The following is a 22,997-nucleotide window of genomic DNA, read 5'->3' as shown; positions in this document are numbered from 1 at the left end:
AGCCAGTGGCATTACTCAAGGTAGTAAAGGAGACTCCAAGAAGAGCCGAGGAGCTGCAGGAGAGTGCACAGCTGAGGCAGGGCTGAGTATGGAGTGAGATCGTGATCTCTACAAAGAATTCGCCTCTCTGGGTAAAATTTACTCAGAAAGACAGTGGGAGAAGGACAAGAAGTTATAATTTTAAGAGATACAGGATCCAACCAGTTGCTGATAGTAAGGGATGAGCGAATATGCACTCTTTCTGATCCGTTACCCGGGAATGTGATCATTTGTGGGATAGATGGACAGAAATTGAACAACTTAAGATGGGGGAATTACAGTGGGAGTGATTGACAGAATGTCAGTTCCAGGAAATCAGTTTGTTCTTGGGAATGATTTGGCATGATCCAAGGTGGGAGTGACACCCCTTGTTGTGGAGAAGCCCAAAGAAGACCAAGAAACTGAAGAGTTAAAACAGAAATATTGTGGTATTTTCCCAGATAGTGTGGTAACCAGAATCCCACTATCATAGGTCTCAACGCGAAGCAAAAAGTACAGAGAAAGATCAAGGAATTGAGGTTCAGTTAGCAGATACCCTGTTTGACGTAATGGTGCAGGAAAAACCTGAACAAGCAGAGGGTCAGACAGAAATGTTTAGTCCTGAAAGACTAAGAGACTTGCAACAAAAGATATATATGTGGATGCGTACTTTGAAAAGGAGGCAGAGAATATTCTGGAGGCTTATTATCTGAAAGATAGAATCCTAAGACTGAAATGGAGACCATGGCAGGTTTGTGCAGAGGAGCAATGGGCTGAAGTGCACCAGATTGCATTGCCCGTAGCATACAGACAGGAGGTGTTACGGATAGCACATGAACTTCCTATAAGAGGTCAACTCGGGGTACCAAAGACTCAGGCTAAGATACAAAAACATTTTTATTGGCCTGGGATGTACAAGGATCTGGTTTACTTTTGCCGAATGTGTCATACGTGCCAAATGGTAGGTATGCCACAGGCGGTAATAAAACCAGCATCTTTGTTGCCAAGTCCCGTACTTAACGCTGGTTATAATTGATTGTGTAGGTCCACTCCCGAGAACTAAAAGTGAGAACCAGTACTTGTTAATCGTAATGGATACCTTTACCAGATTTCGGGAGGCAATTCCACTACGGAGTATCAAGGCAAAAAAGGTGGTAGAGGAGTGAGTAGCTTTCTTCACACGGTATGGGCTACCCAGAGAGATTCAGCCAGACCAAGGGTCAAATTTTACTGCTAGGCTGTTTAAGGAGGTTATGGATAGCTTAGGTATACAGCACTTTAAATCCAGTGCATATCATCCTGAATCCCAGGGAGCTTTAGAAAGGTGGCACCAGACCTTGAAAACCATGTTGAGAGAATACTGTCAGGATTACCCGAATGATTGGGATAAAGGTATCCCATTTGTGTTGTTTGCCATTAGAAATGCCCAAGTAAATCTACTCAGTTCACTCCCTTTGAGTTAATATTCTGTCATGAAGTGAGAGGCCCTTTGAAATTAATGAAGGAAAAATTGACAGGATCAAATTTGGAGATCTCACACTTGGATTATGTATTGGAGGTGAGGGAGAGACTATATCGAATAGGTGAGTTAGCTAACCAGCAGTTAAAGAGGGCACAGTGTAGAATGAAGGAGATGGCAGATAAAAGCTCCGAGACTCAGGCGTTTTCCTGAGGGGATGACATGTTGGTACTGTTACCAGTGATAGGAAATCCCTTCAAAGTCAGGTTTCGTGGCCCCTATCAAATTGAGAAAAAGTTGAGTCAGGTGAGCTATTTAGTAAAGGTGCCAGATAGAAAAAAAGGTATTGAGTATGTCATGTGAACATGTTAAAAACCGTATTATACTAGTGAGAAAGAACTGGAGTTACAGGTGTTAGTTACTGCCTCGCAGAGTGAAGTCCAGATGATTTGGATTTTAGGTTGCCTCAAAATAGATTTAAAAATGAAGAAATCCTTGAGGAGTGGGATAGGTTAGTAAGCTATCTGTCTCAGGAGCTTAGAATGCAGTTGAAAGATTTATTACTGCAGTATAAGGACTATGTAAGAATCAGATGGGGAGGACGAATGCTAATGCAGATGAAGCAGGGAATAATGCTTCAATAAAACAACATCACTATTGGCTTAATCCTTTCAAAGCTAGATAGGTCCAGATAGAGGTGGAGGCCATGCTCGACGAGGATATCATCAAGCCAAGCCAGAGCGAGTGGAGTTCACCGATTGTCTTAGTTCCCAAACCGAATGGGACTTGACGATTCTGCGTGCAATATTGGAAAATCAACGCCGTTACAAAATCGGACTCATATCCAATTCCTAGACTGGAGGACTGTATCGAGAAAGTTGGACAAGACAGTTATATCACCAAGTTGGACTTAATGCATGGTTACTGGCAGGTACCTTTAACAGAGACAGCAAAAGGAATTTCTGCATTTGTAACCGCAAATGGGCTATATCAGTTTAAAGTGATGCTGTTTGGAATGAAGAACGCATCCGCCACATTCCAAAGACCCATTACAGAGTTGTGGCTGGGTTAACAAACTGTGCATTTTGCTTGGATGATGGAGTGATTTTCAATAAGTCCTGGAAAGCTCACATCGTGGAGTTCGCAGATCTCTTTGAATGACAATGAGAAGCAAAACTGGCAATAAACTTAAATAAAACGGAATTCACGAAAGCAGAGGTGATGTTCTTGGGACATGAAATCGGTCATGGAAGGTTGACCGCATGGGACGCAAAAGTGAAGGCCATCAAGGAATTTCCACAACCAGCCTTGAAGAAAGAGATGCTTCAATTCTTAGGACTCAGCAGATCCTGTTAGAAGTTTGTTCCAAACTTCAGTGGTGTAGTGGCATTATTATTCAATTTGCTGAAGAAGAACACAAAGTTTCAGTGAACAGAATAATGTCAGGAGGCATTCAACCATTTGAAAGCCATGTTAACCACCAGACCAGTTTTAGCTACACCAAACTTTTCAAAATGTTTTAAAGTCGCCATCGATGCTAGTGACATAGGAATTGGAGCTGTACTCCTACAGGAAGATGAAGATGGGATTGAACTGCCAGTTGGTTACCTTTCAAAGAAGATGTACATCCACCAGAGGAAATACTCCACAATCAAAAAGGAACTATTTAGTTTGATACTGGTCTTACAACATTTTAATCTGTATGTCACGAGCAATGTGTTGGAGACTATTGTATTCGCGGATCATGAGCCGCTTAAATTCTTCAAACGCTTTAAAGACAAGAATGTGAGACTATTTTGTTGGAGTCTTACATTACAGACTTGTGTGTGTCGTGCAGTAATGTGACATGAACCCAAGGTCCCGGTTGAGGCCATTTCCATTGGTACCGAGCTTGGCTATTGTTAAACTTCAGTTGAGAATGTAACTTTAAGAAAGTTCTGGGATTTATATATGAAAGAACTGAAACCAACATGCTCATTCTAAAAAGTGAGAAACTTAACAAAAAATCCAGGTCTTTTTCAATATATAATTTTAGGTATATCACACCGTAAACTTCTGCTATAAATTCTGTGTACTATAATCTTATACTTCACAGCCACCTGATGAAGGAGCAGCGCTCTGAAAGCTAGTGCTTCCAAATAAACCTGCTGAACTATAATTTGGTGTTGTGTGATTTTTAATAGAAAAACGGCAGTAGTTGATCCTGTCATCCCTAATGCCACAGGTAAAATGTTAGTGTCTAATACCTCTCACCTGACACCAATTGGAAAGAGCAGTTTTTTTTCCTAATGGTATTGGTCAATGTAGAGGAAGAATAATCAACTGGTAGAGAGCCAACTTAACTAGATCAAGAAAGATAGAATTAATAGTAACATAGAAAAATGTGGATTAATTTAGAAAATTTAGGATGGATTTGCTGAGGGAAAATCATGAATGACTTGTTTGAGTTTTATTTTGAAGAAATAGCAGTCATGTTTGAGGACAAATCTGTTGGTGTGGTGGACGTGGACTTATAAATGCCTTTGATACAGTACTGTGCAACAGACAAATGAGGAAAGTGATAGGTCTTGGAATAAAAGGGACAGTAGCAATATGGATACAGAATTGGCTGAGTGATAGGACAGAGTGTTATAGTTAACAAACTTTTTTCTGAGGAGGAAGGCTTGTTGTGGTAATCCTCATGAGTCATTATTCTTTTTTATTCATTCTTGGGATATGGGCATCGGTGCCTAGGCCAGCATTTATTTCCCATTTCTTTTTGACCTTGAGAAGTTGGTGAGCTGTCATCTTAAACTGCTGCAGTGAACTGGCACAGGTACACCCACAAAGCTTTTTGAGTGGGAATATCCGAATTTTGTCCCTGCAGTACTGGTTGAACAGTGATATATTTTCAAGTCAGGATGGTGAGCGACTTTATTTTGGCAGGAACTTGCAGGTGATGTCATTCCCATTATGTCTGCTGTCTTGTCTTCATAGATGATAGTGGTTGTGGTTTTAGGAGGTGCTGCCCAATGAACCTTGGTAAATATCTGCAGTGTATCTTGTAAATGATGCATATTGCTGCCAGTGAGTGTCAGTGGTGGAGAAAATGAATGTTTGTTGATGTGGTGCTATCTATCAAACAGACTGTTTTGTTCTGGATGCAGTAATGCCTCTGTTGTTTGAGCTGCAATAATCCAGGCAAGTGGGGAATATTCCATCACACTCTTGATTTGTGCCTTATAGATAGTTGACAGGCTTTGGGGAGTCAGAAGGTGAGTTGCTCATTGCACGATTCCTAGCATTTGACCTGTTCTTGTATTGCTCATCCAGTTTAGTTTCTGGTCAATGGTAATCATCAGGATGTTGGTATTGGGAAATTGAATAATGGTAATGCCATTGAATATTAAAGGAAAATGGGTACATTCTGTATTGTTAAAGATGGTCATTTCTTGCACTGGTGTGGCATGAATGTTACTTGCCACTTGTCAGCCCAAGTTTGGATATTGTTCAACAACAAAAACAGAAATTACTGGATAAAAAGCAGGTCTGGCAGCATCTGGAGAAAAATCACAGTTAATGTTTTGAGTCTAGTGATAATCCACTGGACCTAAAATGTTAACTCTGATTTCTGTCCACAGATGCTGCCAGAGCTGCTGACATTTTTCCAGCAATTTCTGTTTTTGTTTCTGATTTCCAGCATTCACAGTTCTTTTGTTTTATTTTGGATATTGTTCAAGTCTTGCTGCATTCAGACATGGACTGCTTCATTTTCTGAGGAGTAGTGAATGGTGCTAAACATGATGAAATCATCAGCAAACATCTTCACTTCTGATCTTATGAGGGAGGGAAGGTCATTGGTGAACTAATTGAAGCTTGTTGGGCGTATGAAACTACCTTGAGGATCTCCTGCAGCAATGTCCTGAAGCTAAAATATATGACCTTCAACAAACACAGCAAATTTTTTTTGGACTAGATAAGACTCCAAGAGGCAGAGAGCTTTTCCCTTGATTTTTAAAAAAACTGAACCAGTAATAATATCACAATGCCATCTCCTCACCTGGGACCCTGAGATATAAATTACTTAGTTCTTGAAGTAAAGGGAACAATTTCAAAGATTAGAGATGTCACAAAACTTGGAAACATTGTAAATTGTGAGGTGGACAGTGCAGAACTTTAAAGGGACATTGACAAGTTGGTGGAGTGGGCGAATAAGTAGTGTACACTAAACATGGTGAGGCAATATTATTAGGCCTTACTGTGGTAGCTCTCTGGAACTCAAGTCTCGCTGATCCCAGAGTCATCACAAAAGTTAAAGATCTTATCAATCCCCAGAAATCCTAATTTGCCTGTCTTTTTAAACTTAAGAAAGGACCAGGTTTTCATACTTAAACATTACAATTTATTACATAAATAAATTTTAGCTACAAGTAAACAATTCTGAATCATCAGTAATAGCTCGACTAGTTAAAATTCTAACCTCCTTCTGAAACCTCCTCTATACACGTTCAGAGATACAAAATAAAATTGGCAGAATAAAATAAACTTAAGGATCTTCAGTGGCTTCTGTCCACATATTTTGCTGAGATAATTATTTTGCTCATCGGGGACCTGCTGTTTGGTCTCTCTTATTTAGATACTTGCATTTGCTTGCAGGAGGCACATGGGCGATTGGTTAACAACCTGTAAAGTTTTTGTCTTATAGGTTAAAAACAAGAGATTTTACAGCAATTGTTGAGGGAAAATAAATTGACTTTCTTCAGGCTTCAGGTTTTCTCTTGCTGCAGAGAGAACAATACCACGTCTCTTTACAGATTGAAGGCTTCACATCCAGAAGCTGTTCAACTACATGAGAGCAAATCACATAGTTATTGGTAGGCAGCACATCTCTGTTAGTCATAACTGGTCTCGACTTCACGGACCTATCAGATACTTGTTGCCAATTGAAACTCGCCTTGTGTACAGTCCCTAGTGCCAGTATATCTGAAACTGAACTTCCTTCACTAATTGAACAAAGAACACTGTAAGCAGCACTATACTATGTGTTGAAAGCTAGCTTTTAAAAAGTGCAACAATCCTTTCCACAATCTTTGGCTTTTAAAAAAAGTCCTTTTCCCGTTCAGTCCACAACCAAAATTACAGAAAAATAAAAAGAAAAAATAAAAAGGGACGGCATGGTGACTCAGTGGTTCGCACTGCAGCCTCACAGTGCCAGGGACCCAGGTTGGTTCCAGCCTCAGGCGAATGTCTGTGTGGAGTTTGCACATTCTCCCTGTGTCTGCGTGGGTTTCCTCCGAGTACTTTGGTTTCCTCCCACAATCGCAAGATGTGCAGGTTAGGTGAATTGGCCATGCTAAGTTGCCCATAGTGTTCAGGGATGTGTAGGTTACGTGCATTAGTCAGGGCTAAATGTTAGGGAATGGGTTTGGATGGGATACTCTTTGGAGGGTTGGTGTGGACTTGTTGGGCTGAAGGACCTGTTTCCACATCAATATAGAGGAGCTGATACCTCTGGTCCGACAATATATTTTAGGCATGAGGTCTTATTTGGAGTCCGTGTCTTTTATTTCCAAAGTAAGAGTTTATAAAGTACCACATTGACTGACTGTTTACAAATTCTGTGCTCTTTGAACAAAATAGAATGTATCTGCGAACACAATATAAAAGACACAGCTAGACTCCAAACAAGTCCTCATGCCTAAAATACATTGTCTGGTATTATGTTGATAACACCTTAAGTTACTTGGGGCAGTGAAAGAAATTCTGGGATTTATATATTAATCAAGCAAAACTTGCACCTCTATTCTAACTGGTTAAATACTTGAGAGCCATCTTATGTGTATTTAATACATTCGCACGAGTTGTATGACCTTTTGATCTTTTCGTTATGAATTCTGTGTCGAAGGTCTTCCTCTCTCACTAATACCTGATGAAGGAGCAGTGCTCCGAAAGCTAGTGTTTCAAATAAACCTGTTGGGCTATAACCTGGTGTCGTGTGATCTTTCACCTTGTCCAATCCAGTCCAATACCAGCATCTCCACATCACCACATAAACACAATGTCTTTAAAAGTAGGTCAGAGGCTAGGAATACTGTGAGTAACTCACCCCCTGACTCCCTGAAGTCTGTAAATCATCTACAAAACACAAGTCAGGAATGTGATGGAAAACTCCCCACTTGCCTAAATGAGTGTAGCTCCAGCAACATTCAAGAAGGTTGACGCCATCCAGGACAAAATAGCCCACTTAATTGGCACTAAGTTCACAGTCACTGTCTCCACTATTGATGCTCAGCAGCAGTGTGTACTACCTACAAACTGCATTGCAAAACTTCACCAAAGATCATCAGAAAGCACCTTCCAAACCCACAGTCATTTCCATCTAGAAAGACAAGGACAGCAGATACATGGGAATACTACTGTCTTCAAGTTCTCCTTCAAGCCACTTCCCATCCTGACTTGGAAATATATTGCTGTTCCTTCACTGTTGCTGGGTCAAACTCCTGGAATTCCCTCCCTAATGGTATTGTGAGTCAACCTACAGCAGGTGGACTGTAGTGGTTCAAGAAGGTAGCTCAACACTACACTCTCAAGGGCAACTAGGGATGGGCAATCAATGCTGGCCAGCTAACAACACCCACATCACACAAATGAATAGTTCCAAAGATGAAAACGTTCAGTTATGCGAGGATAAATTGGAGAAGTTGGGAGTGTTTTCCTTGAAAGGAGGAGCCTAAGGGGAGATTTGGCAAGTGTTTTCACATTGAACATATGTCTGAACAGAGTAGTTGGGGGGAAACTTTCCAACTGATAAAGGAATTGAGAACCAGAAGACATGGATTTGAAGTGGTTTGCAAAAGAAGCAAATGAGAGTTGAAAACAAACCTATGCACGCAATTAGTGGTCCAGGTTTGGGAATGCACTATCTGGAAAGTTGGTAGAAGTGGGTTCAATTGAGGCATTCAAAAAAACCATTAGCTGATTTTTAAACAGACTTAATGTGCTGAATTATGGCGAAAGACTTGAGTTTGACACTAAGTCAACATGCTCAGAGAGTCGGTGCAGACACAATAGGCTGAATAGCCCTCTTACGAAGTGTAACAATTCTGGGATGCTATATTAACCTCTTACTTGAGCTAACAATATAGTTTTCAATTAATTTGGACTACTTGTTGAAAAATGAAGCCTTTTTGTAGACTACAGTTTACTCACAATGCATTTTTGACCATCAGCAGTTTTATATTGTTGATTGTTATCCAGGCGAAACCTAACAGTCTGTCCGATCCTGGAAGGTGAGCAGCAACTTCGTTTGTTGAATTTCCAGCACAATCTCATCACTCAAATTCAACACCTCTCCAATCTCCGACGCCTTATTTTCTTGGACCTTTACAACAATCGGATTGAGGAAATCTCTGGTCTTTCTTCTCTGAAGTCGCTTCGTGTCCTTATGTTGGGCAAAAACAGGTATAAAACTTTTTTTTTTATTTCAAAAATATACTTTATTCATAAAAGATTTGATGGTCTGTACATTTGATCATGCCATACATATGTCCACATTTACAAACACAGATTCGAATTTATCCTTGTCATTTACAATCCTGTGCATTTTTCAATCTTGTACATATACATATATTTGGCTGAGGCATCAGCAGAGCCCAAAAAAATGTCCGCATGGGCCCCCTGTTCTTCTTTAGGCAGGCCGATCTTACACGGTGGTCTTTCCCCACCGCGCCTTGGCGGCAGCTGCCCCAAGCTTCAGCGCGTCCCTCAACACGTAGTCTTGGACCTTGGAATGTGCCAGTCTGCAACACTCAGTCGGGGTCAACTCCTTCAGCTGGAAGATCAACAGGTTTCGGACCGCCCAGAGAGCGTCCTTCACCGAGTTGATGATCCTCCAGGCGCAGTTAATGTTCGTCTCGGTGTGAGTCCCGGGGAACAGGCCGTAGAGCACGGAGTCCCGCGTCACGGCGCTGCTCGGGACGAACCTTGACAAGCACCACTGCATTCCTCTCCAGACTTCCTCTGCATAGGTACATTCCAGAAGGAGGTGTGTGACAGTCTCGCAAAACAGGTATAAAACATTCATTAGTGAGTACTGGAAGGAGATTGTTTTGTCACTTAACCAGGCAAATATCTAAGAGTCATACAGTTTGGAAACAGACCCTTCAGTCCAACTAATCCACGTCAAACAGGTTCCTAAGCTAAACTGGCCCTACCTGCCTGTGTTTGACCCATATCCCTCCAAAGTTTTCCTATTTATGAAGTTATCCAAATGTCTTTTTAACATTTTGACTGTACCTACATCCACCACTTCCTCTGGCAGTTCATTCCACACTCAAACCACTCTCTGTGTAAAAAAAAGTAGGTTGCCCCTAATGTCCTTTTTAAATCTTTCTTCTCACCCTTTAAAAATATTGTTGTGTACCCCCTACCAGAGGGAAAAGACCCTTGTCATTCATCTTATCAATGGTCCTCATGAGTTTATAAACCCCATAAGGTCACCCCTCAACCTCCTATGCTCTACTGAAAAAGGTCCCACCCTATCCAGCCTATTTTTATAACTCAAGCCCTTCATTCCCAGTAACGTCCTGGTAAATCTTTTCTGAACCCTCTTCAGTTTAATAACATCCTCCTTATGACAGGCTGGCCAGAACTGCACAAAGTACTCCAAAAGGGGCCTCACTAACGTCCTGTATAATCTCAACATGATGTCCCAACTTGTATACTCAAAGGTCTGAGCAATGAAGGCAGGCATACTAAATACCTTCTTAACCACCTTGTCTACCTGTGACACAAATTTCAAATAACTACCCAGGGCCCTTTAGTTGATTGTATAAGTCCTGTCCTTGTTTGTATGGCCAAAACACAATACCTCGCATTTATTCAAATTCAATTCCATCTGCCACTCCTCATTCCATTGACCCAGTTGATTAAGATGTTTTTGTAATTGTAGATAGCCTTCTTCACTGTTCACTCAATGTAAGAGGACTTGTCTTTTTCTTGCCTCTCAACTCGCCTGGGGGTTTTAATCTGATCAAAAGAGTACCTGATTCTATGTGGCTGTTGATATATATTGTGGTATGTAAAGCATCAAGGTGTAGGCTGTACAGACCAGCAGAAGATCTTCATCTGTCCATCATTTTCAGATGCTAACATTTCTAGCTGTTGTAAGCAAAGATAACTGTGAGCAAAGTGACTGTTTTGTCCTCTTTTACCCTATATGTCTCACAACTGATCATTCATTCTGATGTAACAACTGAAGATGGTAACTTTTATTTAAATGTCTACATGAAAGCTGTGTTTAAAACACGTAAACTGAAATTCTGTTACATTTAGAGACAACTTTATGTGGAATGTTTATAACATGAGTAAATAAAAGCAAATGAGATCCAGCTCTTCCTCCCCACCCCATTTCTAATAAACTCCAGTCTATTGAACCTCTTCCTGTCCCCTAATGCCTACTCTTATCGTAAATGTAAAATATCTCCTCTCCTCCGATGTAACATTCTACCTTTAAAACCACTATCCACTTTCCAACATCAAAAAGAAACAAACCAAAAATGACATGGTGGCACAGTGGTTAGCACTGCTGTCAGTGCCAGGGACCCAAGTTGATTCCACCCTACGGATATCCATCTGTGTGGAGTTTGCATGTTCTCCTCATGTCTGTGTGGTTTCCTCTGGGTACTCGGTTTCCGCCAACAGTCCAAAAATGTGCACGTTCGGTGGATTGGCAATGCTAAATTGCCTATAGTATCTAGGTATGTATAGGTTAGATGGGCTAGCGATAGTAAATGCAGGGTTATGGGGATAGAGGGTTGGGTCTGGATAAGATGCTCTTTGGAGGGTCAGTGCAGACTTGATGGGCTGAATGGCCTGTTTCCACACTGTAAGAGTTCTGTGATTCAATGAAAAACAGAAATGATGGAATTATTCTGCAGAATTAGTGGATCTGTGGAGTGTGAAATAGAGTTCGTATTTCAGGTTGATAATATTTCAAAAATTGCCCTTAATTCAGTCCTTTTAAACTATCACTCTACTTCCAACCTCCTTTCCCTCTCCTAAGATTTTGAGTGCGTTTTCAAGTCCATATATATCTTTTCCGTAACTTCATGTTTCAACCTCAATAATCAAGTTTCTGCTCCAATTGCAGCACTGAAATGATCTGAAGGATTCTTTTCTATGACTGTGACCATGGTGCACTTTCACACTTCACCTTTCTTGACCTAACACCAGTCCTTGATATGTTGACTGCACCATCCCTTTTCTACAGCTCTCTATGTTGCCTACCTTTATGGTGCTTTCCTCAGCTTGGTTCTACTCCACCTCTCCAACTGCAGCCAGAAGATCTTGAGTGGTTACTTTATTTTTCGTCACCATAGAATCACTTGAGGTCGCATCAGTTGCAGTGTTTCATGTGGATTTAACCTTATTCTCCATTTCCTCACCTACATACCAAGTAATGTGTGACAAAGGCAGGTATGTTTAGGTTAGATCACAATTCCATTGAATGGCAAAATGGCTTGAGGGGCTAATTTGCTGACTCCTCCTTCTTCTGGCTTCTGGTAACAACATATTCATGTGTGAAACTAGTTTACAATTGTATGGTATGGGTGGCTTATGAAATAATGCAATAGTTCTGTTCTCATGCGTTCTCGTTTTATAAGAAAATCACACAATAGCTGGGCCGTTTAAACTAATGGGGTCGGAATTGCGTTATAGCCAATACAGGTAGGGATAGTTCGCATTCTACAAATAATGGTCAAAATTCTTCAATCGTATTAAATCCAATTTGCATTGAAAAAATGTGCAATATAAAGTATTGTTTACCAATTTCACTCCTCAACCACATTGTTTTATTGTCCTTGTGCTCTGAGTCAGCTTGTTCAACATAATGTTTTGAATGAGCTAATCTCAACTCCTCTTACCCGCTACCCCTGATCCCTTCCTATCAGCAAGACAGTAATTATTGCTGTTGACCCCATGGATACCACAGATTTTACTCCACTTACTAACCACTCTCTCGAGTTGAGTAACCTTGATGTCTTTTCCATGTTCTTGTAGGCCCATGTTCTGTCCATGATTAAAACCCACTTAATTCCCATCTCCATAATATTGGTCCTCATCTCTATGTCACTACTAGCATTAACAATTCCAGTGTTCTCCAGGCTGACCTCCATTTTCTATAGTTTAAACTTTAGCTTATCTAAATCTTCACTTCCCAAATCCTGTCCCACTTACCTGAGCCATCACCCCTATCTTCACTGATCTACACTAGCTCCTAAACCCTAGCGTTCTCAAATCTAAATCTCATTGATGTATCTCATTCTCTCCAACTCCGCCTTACAACAGGTTTCCAGCCCAAAGCTCTCATTTTAATCATCTCTATCCTCTTGTGCAGCACACTTTTACCACCTCAGTTTCAGTTTTGACGACATCAAACACTTAAACCTTACTTTTTAATTCTGTCTTTAGATTGCTTTACTTCTCCTGTTAAATTCAACATCTGACCAAACCTTCGGTTACTCCCAGTATTGTTTTTGTTCTGTCTTTTCATTTTGATTATGTTTTTTAAGGGCCTTGGGGATTTCTATGAGCTGTTAAGCCAACAGTTGGATAGTGCTCTTCAGGCTGTCTTCGTCATAGCTTTCACACACATACTTGCCTTCCTTAGGTAAGCCAAGTTGGTGCCACAGCCTAGAAGTGGTATAGTGACTGCAATAATGATTTGGATTCTGACTGTGTGATTTCTGACTGCAATAAGCTACTTTTGTGGAAGAAATGCCCAGTAAACTGAATAAATTGTGTAATTATTATCCTTTTTGATTTTGAAGTATTTTTCTTTCTCCTTATCTGTATTATATTCTCAGTAAATAGTGGTAGCAATCTAATTGCCACTGACAAGGGGAAATGTGATGTCTAGGGTTATTGTGACATTTTGAGCTTCCTCCTGAAGATGTACCAAGCTCTATGAAATGTTACGTGCAAGTTTTGCATTAATTATTTTCCTTTCTAACAGAACTATAAATATTATTGGGTGTGCCAATAATCAAGCTGCACAATTTCACACAACATCTAATTAATTGTCTAATTAAGTCACCAAGATGATCAGTTTGCCTGATTGGCTCCTGTTCAAGACAAAAGTAATTCAGACCAGGTTTTGTCATTAACAGGAAAGTAACTATTTATTATAAGCAGCCAAAACAGAAATGAATTACTCATTACTACAATGCAACTTAAAATCTATCCTTTTAAAACCAAACACACACACATTTGTTCATGAATTAAAGAAATAAAGACAGACTATTAAACAAAAAAGAGTCTATACCAGAAATGTGGGATGAAGTGTTTCTCAGAGCTCTTTTGATTGTCACCATGATCACAAAAAAACCAATGTTGCCTGCAGGGTGATGGTCAGTCTTCAGTTGAGTAACTCATTAGGTTAGACGTATGTTTTATTTTGTCTTCAAATCTTTATTTTTAGAGCCTTCAATTTTATCTTTTTCACCTGCAGAGAGAGGTGGTCAGAAGTTCTTCTTGTTTGCAGGCTTCTGGATTTCTCTGAATGCACTGCACTCACAAGTCTGCAACAAACTGCTGTAGTCTAATCTGAAGGCAATCATTATGTAGTTTTCCCTTAACTCAAAGATCCCTGCTGTCACTCTGTTTATTCAGTATCCACTTCATTACTTCAAAAGTAAATATCTTGTGCAGCAAAATGCGCTCCCCCTTAATCTTCAAGTTTCAAAGTCTTTCTTGGTACAAAGTTAAAAATTGCACAACGTCCCATTACAGTCCAACAGGTTTATTTGGAAGCACTAGCTTTCAGAGCACTCCTCCTTCAGCAGGTGGTTTCTTGGTACATTTATCTATGTAGCAGTGCATCTTCCATTTTCCAGTTTCCAATCTGTTATGGACGAGACCAGACTCCCTTTAAATATTTTAAGAAGGTAGCCTAAACCCTAACTTTTTGTTCATGTAATGGCAGGTGTAATGTGCTGTGTTCTAGATGCAATTCAATCGGTCAAGCTACTCGATATTAAGCAAAATAATTTATCTAAACACAAAATACCACCAAAGAAAAAATAACTCTATGGGAAAGCTTAACAGAATAATAAATACAGTAACTATTACTAATTAACTGTTCCAGTATATGATAATGTGCCATAAACATCCCTTGGCAAAAAGGCAAATTCAGAAAAATAAATTTGTTTCACAGGTAATCCAGTAGCAGAGAGATATACCAGCTTCTAGCTGTAACTGACAGAGAGAAAAGATAGCTTCTACTTCTTGAAGCCCACAACAGCAACTGCTTAAAGCTAAACCTAAACACTAAAAAAAAAGAAAGCCTGGTCTGTGAGAGCTGACTATACCCAGCCAGGCTGCTTCTATTGTTCCAACTTTGTTAAAAAAAAACCCAAGTCCTCATAAGCTGTTTATTCTATGGATTTTAGAAGACTGCCCGCTGTCTCAGCCTTACAACCTCACTCCAAATTAAAAACCCAAGACAAAATAACCTCTTAAAGCCACAGCATCGTCACAAGTCCAAACAAAAAATAGTGGTTCTTTTATAGTATCATACAGACCACAATTGTTCAAAAGCCAACTCACCATAACTCTCAAAAGCAACTAGAAATATGAACATGTGAAATAGACCATTCCTTCCATGAACCCTCCATCATTAAATAAGATCACGGCTGATCTGTTTGTATTTTGAATACCATATTCCCATTTGCCCTGGCTAATATTTGATTTTCCTGCATGGCAAGGACCTATCTGTCTTAAAACTAAAGAATGTCCCTGCCTTCATAGTCTTCTAAGGCAGAATTCCAAAGTTACATAATCCTCTGAGAGAAAATATATCCTCATCTCAGTACTGAAAAGGGCTACCCCAAATTTTAAGAAGTGTCACCCAGTGATGAACTGACAGACATGAGGAAATGTTACACAAAAATTAGATAAACTTTAAACTACAGATTTATAAAGGACCAAACTAGGGAGACAATAGGGCCCCTTAAAGATCAACAAGGTCGCCTTTGAGTGGAATCACAGGAAATGGGTGAGATACTAAATGAGTATTTTGCATCAGGGATTTTTGTGGAGAAGGATATGGAAGCTAGAGAACTTGGGGAAATAAATCGTGATATCTTGGAAATTGTCCATATTAGAGAGGAAGAGGTGCTGAATCTCTTAAAATGCATAAGAGTAGATCAATCCTCAGGACCTGATTACATATACCCCAGGAGTTTGTGAGAAGCTAGGTAAGTGATTATTGGGTCCCTTGCTGAAATATTTGTATCATTGATAGCCACTGGTGAGGACTAGAAGTTGACTAATGTGGTGCCATTATTTAAGAAAGGTGTTAAGGAAAAGCCAGGGAACTACAGACCAATGAGCCTGACATCAGTGATGGATAAGTTGTTGGAGGATATTCTTAGGAACAGAATTTACATGTATTTGGAAAGACAAAGGTTGATTGAGGATAATCAACATGGCGTTGTGCATGGGAAATCGTGTCTCACCAACCTGATTGAATTTTTTCAAGAAGTGACGAAGAAGACTGAGGAATGCAGAATGGAGAATGCTGTATAATATGGACTTCACCAAAATATTCAACAAGGTTCTGCATAGTAGACTGGTTAGCAAGTGTAAATCACATGAAATACGTGGAGAGCTAGCAGTTTGAATAGAAAATTGGCTCAAAGGTGGGAGATAGGGGATGGTGGCGAAATGTTGCTTTTTGGACTAGAGGTCTGTGATCAGCAGTGTGTCACAAGGAGTAGTGCTGGGTTCACTGAGTTTTGTTATTTATTAAATTTGCAGATGACACCAAAATTGGAGGTGTATGGACAGTGAAGAAGGTTAGCTCAGAGAACAATAGGACCTTGATCAAATAGGCCAATGGACCTAGGAATGGCAGATGGAGTTTAATTTAGATAAATGTGAAGTGCTGCATTTTGGTAAGGCAAGTCTGAGCAGGACTTATACACTTAATGGTAATGTCCTGGAGAGTGTTACCGAACAAAGAGACCTCTGGCTGTTTCTTCGTAATTCCTTGAAAGTGGAGTCACCGGTAGACAGGGTAGTGAAGAAGACGTTTGGCACGCTTGCCTTTATAGATCAGTGCATTCATGTAGGAGTTGGGAGGTCATGTTGCAGCTGTACCAGACATTGTTTAGGCTACTATTGGAATACTGCGTTCAATTCTGGATTCCCTCCTATTGGAAATATTTTGTGAAACTTGAAAGGATGAAGAAAATATTGACAAGGATATTGCCAGGGTTAGAGGTTTTGAGCTATAGGGAGAGACTGAATAGGCTTGTTCTATTTTTCCTCAAGTATTGGAGGCTGAGGGATGACCTTATAGAGATTTATAAAATCATGAATGGTATGGGTAAGGTGGATAGCCAAGATCATTTCCCTAGTTGCGGGGGGGGGGGGGGGGGGGGGGGGTGTCCAAAACTAGAGGGCATTGATTCAAGGTGAGAGATGAAGGATTTAAAAGGGACCCAAAAGGCTATAGTTTTCATGCAGAGGATGGTGCGTGTATGGAACGAGCTTCCAGAGGTGTTGTGGAGACTGGTACAATAACAACATTTAAAAGGTGTCTGGAGGGGTACATGAATGTAGAACATAAAACAATACAACATAATACAGGCCCTTCGGCCCTTGATATTGTGCTGATCTTTTATCCTACTCTAAGATCAAACTAACCTACATATCCTTCAATTTACGATCGTCCATGTGCCCATCCAAGAGTTGCTTAAATGTCCCTAATGTATCTGACTCTACTACTATTGCTGGCAATGCATTTCATGCACCCAACACTCTCTGTGTAAAGAACTAACCTCTGACACGTCCCCTACACCTTCCTACAGTCACTTAAATTATGCCCCCCTGTGATAGCCATTTCCACCCTGGGAAAAAGCCTCTGACCATTCACTCTATCTATGCCTCTCATCATCTTGAACACCTCTATCACGTCACCTCTCACCCTTCTTCACTCCAATGAGAAAAACCCTATCTCCCTCAACCTTTCTTCATAAGACATGCCCTCCATCCAGGCAGCATCTCAGTAAATCTCCTCTGCATCATCTGTAAAGCTTCCACATCCTCCCTATAATGAGATGACCAGAACTGAACACAATATTCCATGTGTGGTCTAACCAGGGTTCTATAGAGCTGCAGCATTACATCACAGCTCTTAAACTCAATCCCCCTGCTAATGAAAGCCAACACATCAAGTGCCTTCTTAACAACACTTTAAACTTGGCTGGCAACTTTGAGGGAATCTATGGACTTGAACACCAAAATCCCTCTGAAAAAGAGGGGACTAATCTATCCTTGTTTTTCAAAATTTTCAGCACATCCTGCTTCTTAATATCAACCTGTTCGAGCACATCAGACTGTTTCACGCTGCTCTCACAAATGCTGAGGTCCCTCTCAGTAGTGAATACTGAAGCAAAGTATTCACTAAGGACCTCCCCTATCTCCTTTGACTCCAGCCATTGGATCTCTGCACTATTTCTGATCGGCCCTACCCCCATTCTGGTCGTCCTCTTGTTCCTCACATAAGTATAGAATGCCTTAGGGTTTTCCTTAATCCTACCCACTAAAGCTTTTTTTATGCCCCCTCCTAGCTCTCCTAAGTCTATTCTTCAGTTCCTTTCTGTCCACGTTGTAGCTCTCTGGAGCTCCTGTCTGATCCTTGCCTCCTCAGGTTTAAGTAGACTTGACTAGAACAAGAATAAAGAACAAAGAAAATCACAGCACAAGAACAGGCCCTTTGGCCCTCCAAGCCTTCGCCGATCCAGATCCTCTATCTAAACCTGTCACCTATTTTCTAAGGGTCTGTATCCCTTTGCTCCTTCCCCATTCATGAATCTGTCTAGATACATCTTAAATGACACTATCATGCCCACCTCTACCACTTCTGCTGGCAACACGTTCCAGGCACCCACCACCCTCTGCATAAAGAACTTACCACGCATATCTTCCCTCAACATTTCCCCTCTCAATTTGAATTCGTGACTCCTAGTAATTGAGTCCCCCATGCTCGGAAAAAGCTTCTTACTATCCACCCTGCCAATACCTTTTATGATTTTGTAGACCTCAATCAGGTCCCCCCTCAACCTCTGTCTTTCTAATGGAAATAATCCTAATCTGCTCAATCTCTCTTCATAGCTAGTACCCTCCATGCCAGGCAACATCCTAGTGAACCTCTTCTGCACCTCACCAAAGCATCCACATCCTTTTGGTAATGTGGCGACCAGAACTGTACGCAGTTTTCCAAATGTGGCCGAACTAAAGTCTTATACAGCTGTAACATGACCTGCCAACTCTTGTACTCAATACCCTGTCCAATGAAGGAAAGCATGCTGTATGCCTTCTTGACCACTCTCTTGGCCTGCATTGCCACCTTCAGGGAACAATGGACCTGAACACCCAGGTCTCTCTGTACATCGGTTTTCTCCAGGCTCTTCCATTTACTGTATAGTTCGCTCTTGAATTCGATCTTCCAAAATGCATCACTTTGCATTTGCCTGGATTGAACACCAACTGCCATTTCTCTGCCCAAATCTCCAATCTATCTGTATTCTGCTGTATTCTCTGACAGTCTACTCCACTATTTGCTACTCCACCATTCCTTTTGAACCGTCTAAATCCTGGAGCATCCAACAACCATTCCTGCTCCTGTGAAATCCAATTTCTAATGCCCACAACATCATAGTTCCAAGTACGACATGAATCAGAAGAGTTTAGAGGGAAAATAGGACTGCTTTGGTTTAGGGTATCTGGTGAGCATGGGTGAGTTGCACCAAAGGATCTGTTTCCATGCTGTGTGTCTTTATTTCTCTGTGACATACTTTTCATGCCATCTGGATGGTCTAGCAAGCCACTAAGTTATATCAATTACTGCTGTCTCAACAAAGAAATGAAACTGGACAGACTAAGGCACTGGAAAAGACAACTGCAGAAATAGCCATGCAAGGTCCTCCTTACTGAGATTTGGGGGTCAGTGTCAAAATTGGGAGAGCTGTCTCACAGAACAGTCAAACAATAGCCTAACATAGTCATACTCACAGAATCATTCCTTATAGACAATGTTCAGATTCCACCATCACCATCCCTGGATATGTCCTGTCTCATTAGTAGGACAAACCCAGCAGAGTTGGCAGTACAGTAGTGTACAGTCTGGAGAGAGTTGCCCTGGGAATCCGCAACATTGATTCTGGATCCCATGGAGTCACATGGCTCCAGGTTAAACACTGACAAGGCAACCTTCTGATGATTACCACATACAGCCTTCCACTGATGTAACAATACTCCACCATTATTGAACACCACTTGCAGGGCTGAGGGTGGCAAGGGTGTAAAATGCAGTCTGGCTGGCGGATTTCAATGTCCACCAAGAGTGGCTTGGCAACAGCACTACTGTTGATCAAGCTGGTCAGGTCCTCAAGGACATAATGACTGAACTGGATCAGATGGTGAGGGAACCAACAAGAGGGAAAAACATACTTGACCTCATCATCATTACCAAGTTGCTGGCATCTGTCTATGTCAGTATCAATTAGAATGACTGCTGCACAGTCCTTATAGAGATGAAGTCCCACCTTCACATTGAGAATAACCACTATCATGTTATGACATTATCATCATGCTAAATGGACAGACTTTATCTGGTAACTGAGCATACACAAAGTGCTGTGGGCCATCAACAGCAGCAGAATTGTACCATAGTGCAATCTGCAACCTCAGAGTCCAGATCCCTGACTCAACCATTACCATCCAAGCCAGGGGATCAACCCTGGTTCAGTTGAGAGTGCAGGAGGGTATACTAGAAGCAGCACCAGGCAGATCTAAAAATGAAGCTGCCAAACAGGGACTACTTGCATGCCAAACAACATAAGTAGCAAGTGATAGAGCTAAGTAATCCCATAAACATTAGATCAGATCTAAACTCTGGAACCCAGCCACATCCAGTTGTGAATCTTGGTGGACAATTAAACAACTCACTGAAGAAGGAGCATGTTCCACAAGAATCTCCATTCTCAATGATGGAAGAGCCCAATACATCAGTGCAAAAGATAAGGCTGAAGCATTAATAGCTATCTACAGCCTCCTCCAGTATCCCCAGCATTACAGTCATCAGTCTTCAGCCAATTCGATTCACTCCATGTGATGTCAAGAAACAGTTGTAGAAACTGGGTACTGCAAAGGTTATGGGTGCTGACAACATCCAGCAATAGTATTAAGACTTGTGCTGCAGAACTTGCCACTCCCCTTGCCAAGCTGTTCCAGTACAGTTAGAACACTGGCATCTACCTGACAATGTGGAAGATTGCCCAGATATGTCCCGCACACAGAAAGCAGGACACATTCTAACCAATACACATCAGTCTACACTCGATCATCAGTAAAGTGATGGTCTCATCAATAGTGTCCAGTTTCGGTTCCACCAGGGTCGCTCATCTCCTGAGCCCACTACAGGCTGGTTCAAACATGAACAAAAGAGCTGAATTCTGGAGGTGAGGTGAGAGTGCCAACTCTTGACATCAAGGCTGCATTTGACCGAGTTTACCATCAAGGCGTCCTAGCGAAACTGGAATTAATGGATAACCGGGGGCAAACTCTCTGCTGGTTGGAGTCATCCCTGACACCTAGGAAGATGATTGTGGTTGTTGGAGGTCTGTCATCCCAGGGCTAGGAAGTCTCTGCAGGAGTTCATTGGTAGTGTCATTGGCCCAACCATTTTCAGATGCTTCATCAATTACCTTGTTCTTCTCAGTACTACAGTAGTACATATTCAAATACAACAGGATCAGGACAATATCCAGGCTTGGGCTGACAATTGGCAAGTAACATTCACACCAGACAAATGCCAGGCAATGACCATCTCCAATAAGAGACAATCTAACCATTGCCCCTTGACATTCACTAGTGTCACCATCACTGAATCTCATACTATCAACATTCTTAGGGTTACCATTGACTCTGGACTCACCACATAAACAGTGGCTGCAATAGCAGGTCAGAAGACAGGAAGGTTGTGGCAAGTAACTCACCTCCTGACTCCCCAGAGCATGTCCATTGTCTACAAGGCAGGAATGTGTTGAAATACTTCCTACTTGCCTGAATGGGTGCAGCTCCAACAATGCTTAAGACAGTTGACACCATCCAAGAGAAAGCGATCTGCTTGATTGTTATCACATCCACTCCCTCCATTAACGACGCTCAGTAGCAGTAGCAGCAGTGTGTACTATCCACAAACTGGTCCATAAAACACAGCCTGGCTTCCAGAATCAATTTCAGTCCATGAGAGATAGAAATTGGGATAAAGAAAAATCCTCACGTGGTGTAGCCCACTTTCTCTTTATATGTTTGAGTTTCCTTGGGTTGGTGATGTCATTACCTGTTCTTTTTCTCAGGAGGTGGTAAATGGGATCCAAGTCAATGTGTTTATTGATAGAGTTCCAGTTGGAATGCCATGTGCCCAGGAATTCTCATGTGTATCTCTGTTTGGCTTGTCCTAGGATGGATGTGTTGTCCCAGTCGAAGTGGTGTCCTTCCTCATTTGTATGTCAGGATACTAGTGAGAGTGGGTCATGTCGTTTTGTGGCTAGTTGACATTCATGTATCCTGGTGGCTTGTTTGCTGCCTGTTTGTCCAATGTAGTGTTTGTTACAGTTCTTGCAAAGTATTTTATAAATGACATTAGTTTTGCATGTTGTCTGTACAGGGTCTTTCGAGTTCATTGGCCACTGATTTAGTGTGTTGGTGGCTTTGTGGGCTAGCGTGAGGTCAAGGGGTCTGAGTAGTCTGGCACTTCCAAGATGTCTTTGATGTAGGGGAGAGTGAAACTAGGGTTTCTGGGCATGTTTTGTCTGCTTGTTAGGGTCTCTTGCTGAGAAATCGGCAGACTGTGTTCATTGGGTACCCGTTCTTTTTGAATACACTGTGTAGGTGATTATCCTCTACTTTTTGTAGCCCCTCTGTGCTGCAGTGTGTGGTGGCTCATTGAAATAGTGTTCTAATGCAGCATCGTTTGTGGATGTTCAGATGATTGCTTCTGTAGTTCAATATTTGGTCCTTATGTGTTGTTTTCCTGTAGATGCTGGCTTGAAGTTCCCCATTGGCTGTTCGTTCTACTGTGACATCTAGGAATGGCAGTTTGTTGTTGTTTTCCTCCGCTGTTGTGAATTTTATGCCAGTAAGGGTATTATTGATGGTCTTGAAGGTTTCCTCAAATTTGTTTTGTTTAGTGATGCCAAAGGTGTCATCTTCAACTGGGACAACACATCCATCCTAGGACACGCCAAACAGAACTCTATCAGAAACACATTGACTTGCCATTTACCACCCCCTGAAAAAAGGTACAGGAAATGATATCACCATAAGAAATGATGTCACCACAGGAAATGTCATCACCAACCCAAGGAAACTCAAACATATAAATAGAAAGTGCACAAATGGTGATGAAACATCTGAAAATGAATCTTTCAACTCAGCGGGCAAACATGTATCCAGAACCTCAACCTGA

At 41.2% G+C, this 22,997-nt stretch overlaps 1 protein-coding gene across 5 annotated transcripts in view; it reads left to right on the top strand.

Annotated features, from left to right (window-relative positions):
* LOC140458343 (leucine-rich repeat-containing protein 49) overlaps positions 1-22,997 on the top strand; it is a 275,785-nt gene that overhangs the window by 106,480 nt on the left and 146,308 nt on the right. For all 5 annotated transcript variants that reach the window (XM_072552724.1, XM_072552725.1, XM_072552726.1 and 2 more), the window contains one exon: positions 8,714-8,917. In XM_072552724.1, coding sequence (XP_072408825.1) covers positions 8,714-8,917 — 204 coding nt within the window. The remainder of the gene's footprint in view (positions 1-8,713; positions 8,918-22,997) is intronic.

The sequence above is a fragment of the Chiloscyllium punctatum genome, chromosome 33 (assembly GCF_047496795.1).
Source record: "Chiloscyllium punctatum isolate Juve2018m chromosome 33, sChiPun1.3, whole genome shotgun sequence".
Lineage (NCBI taxonomy): Eukaryota > Metazoa > Chordata > Chondrichthyes > Orectolobiformes > Hemiscylliidae > Chiloscyllium > Chiloscyllium punctatum.
Note: the sequence above shows the minus strand (reverse complement) of the source record. Positions and strands in the feature narration are given on the sequence as shown.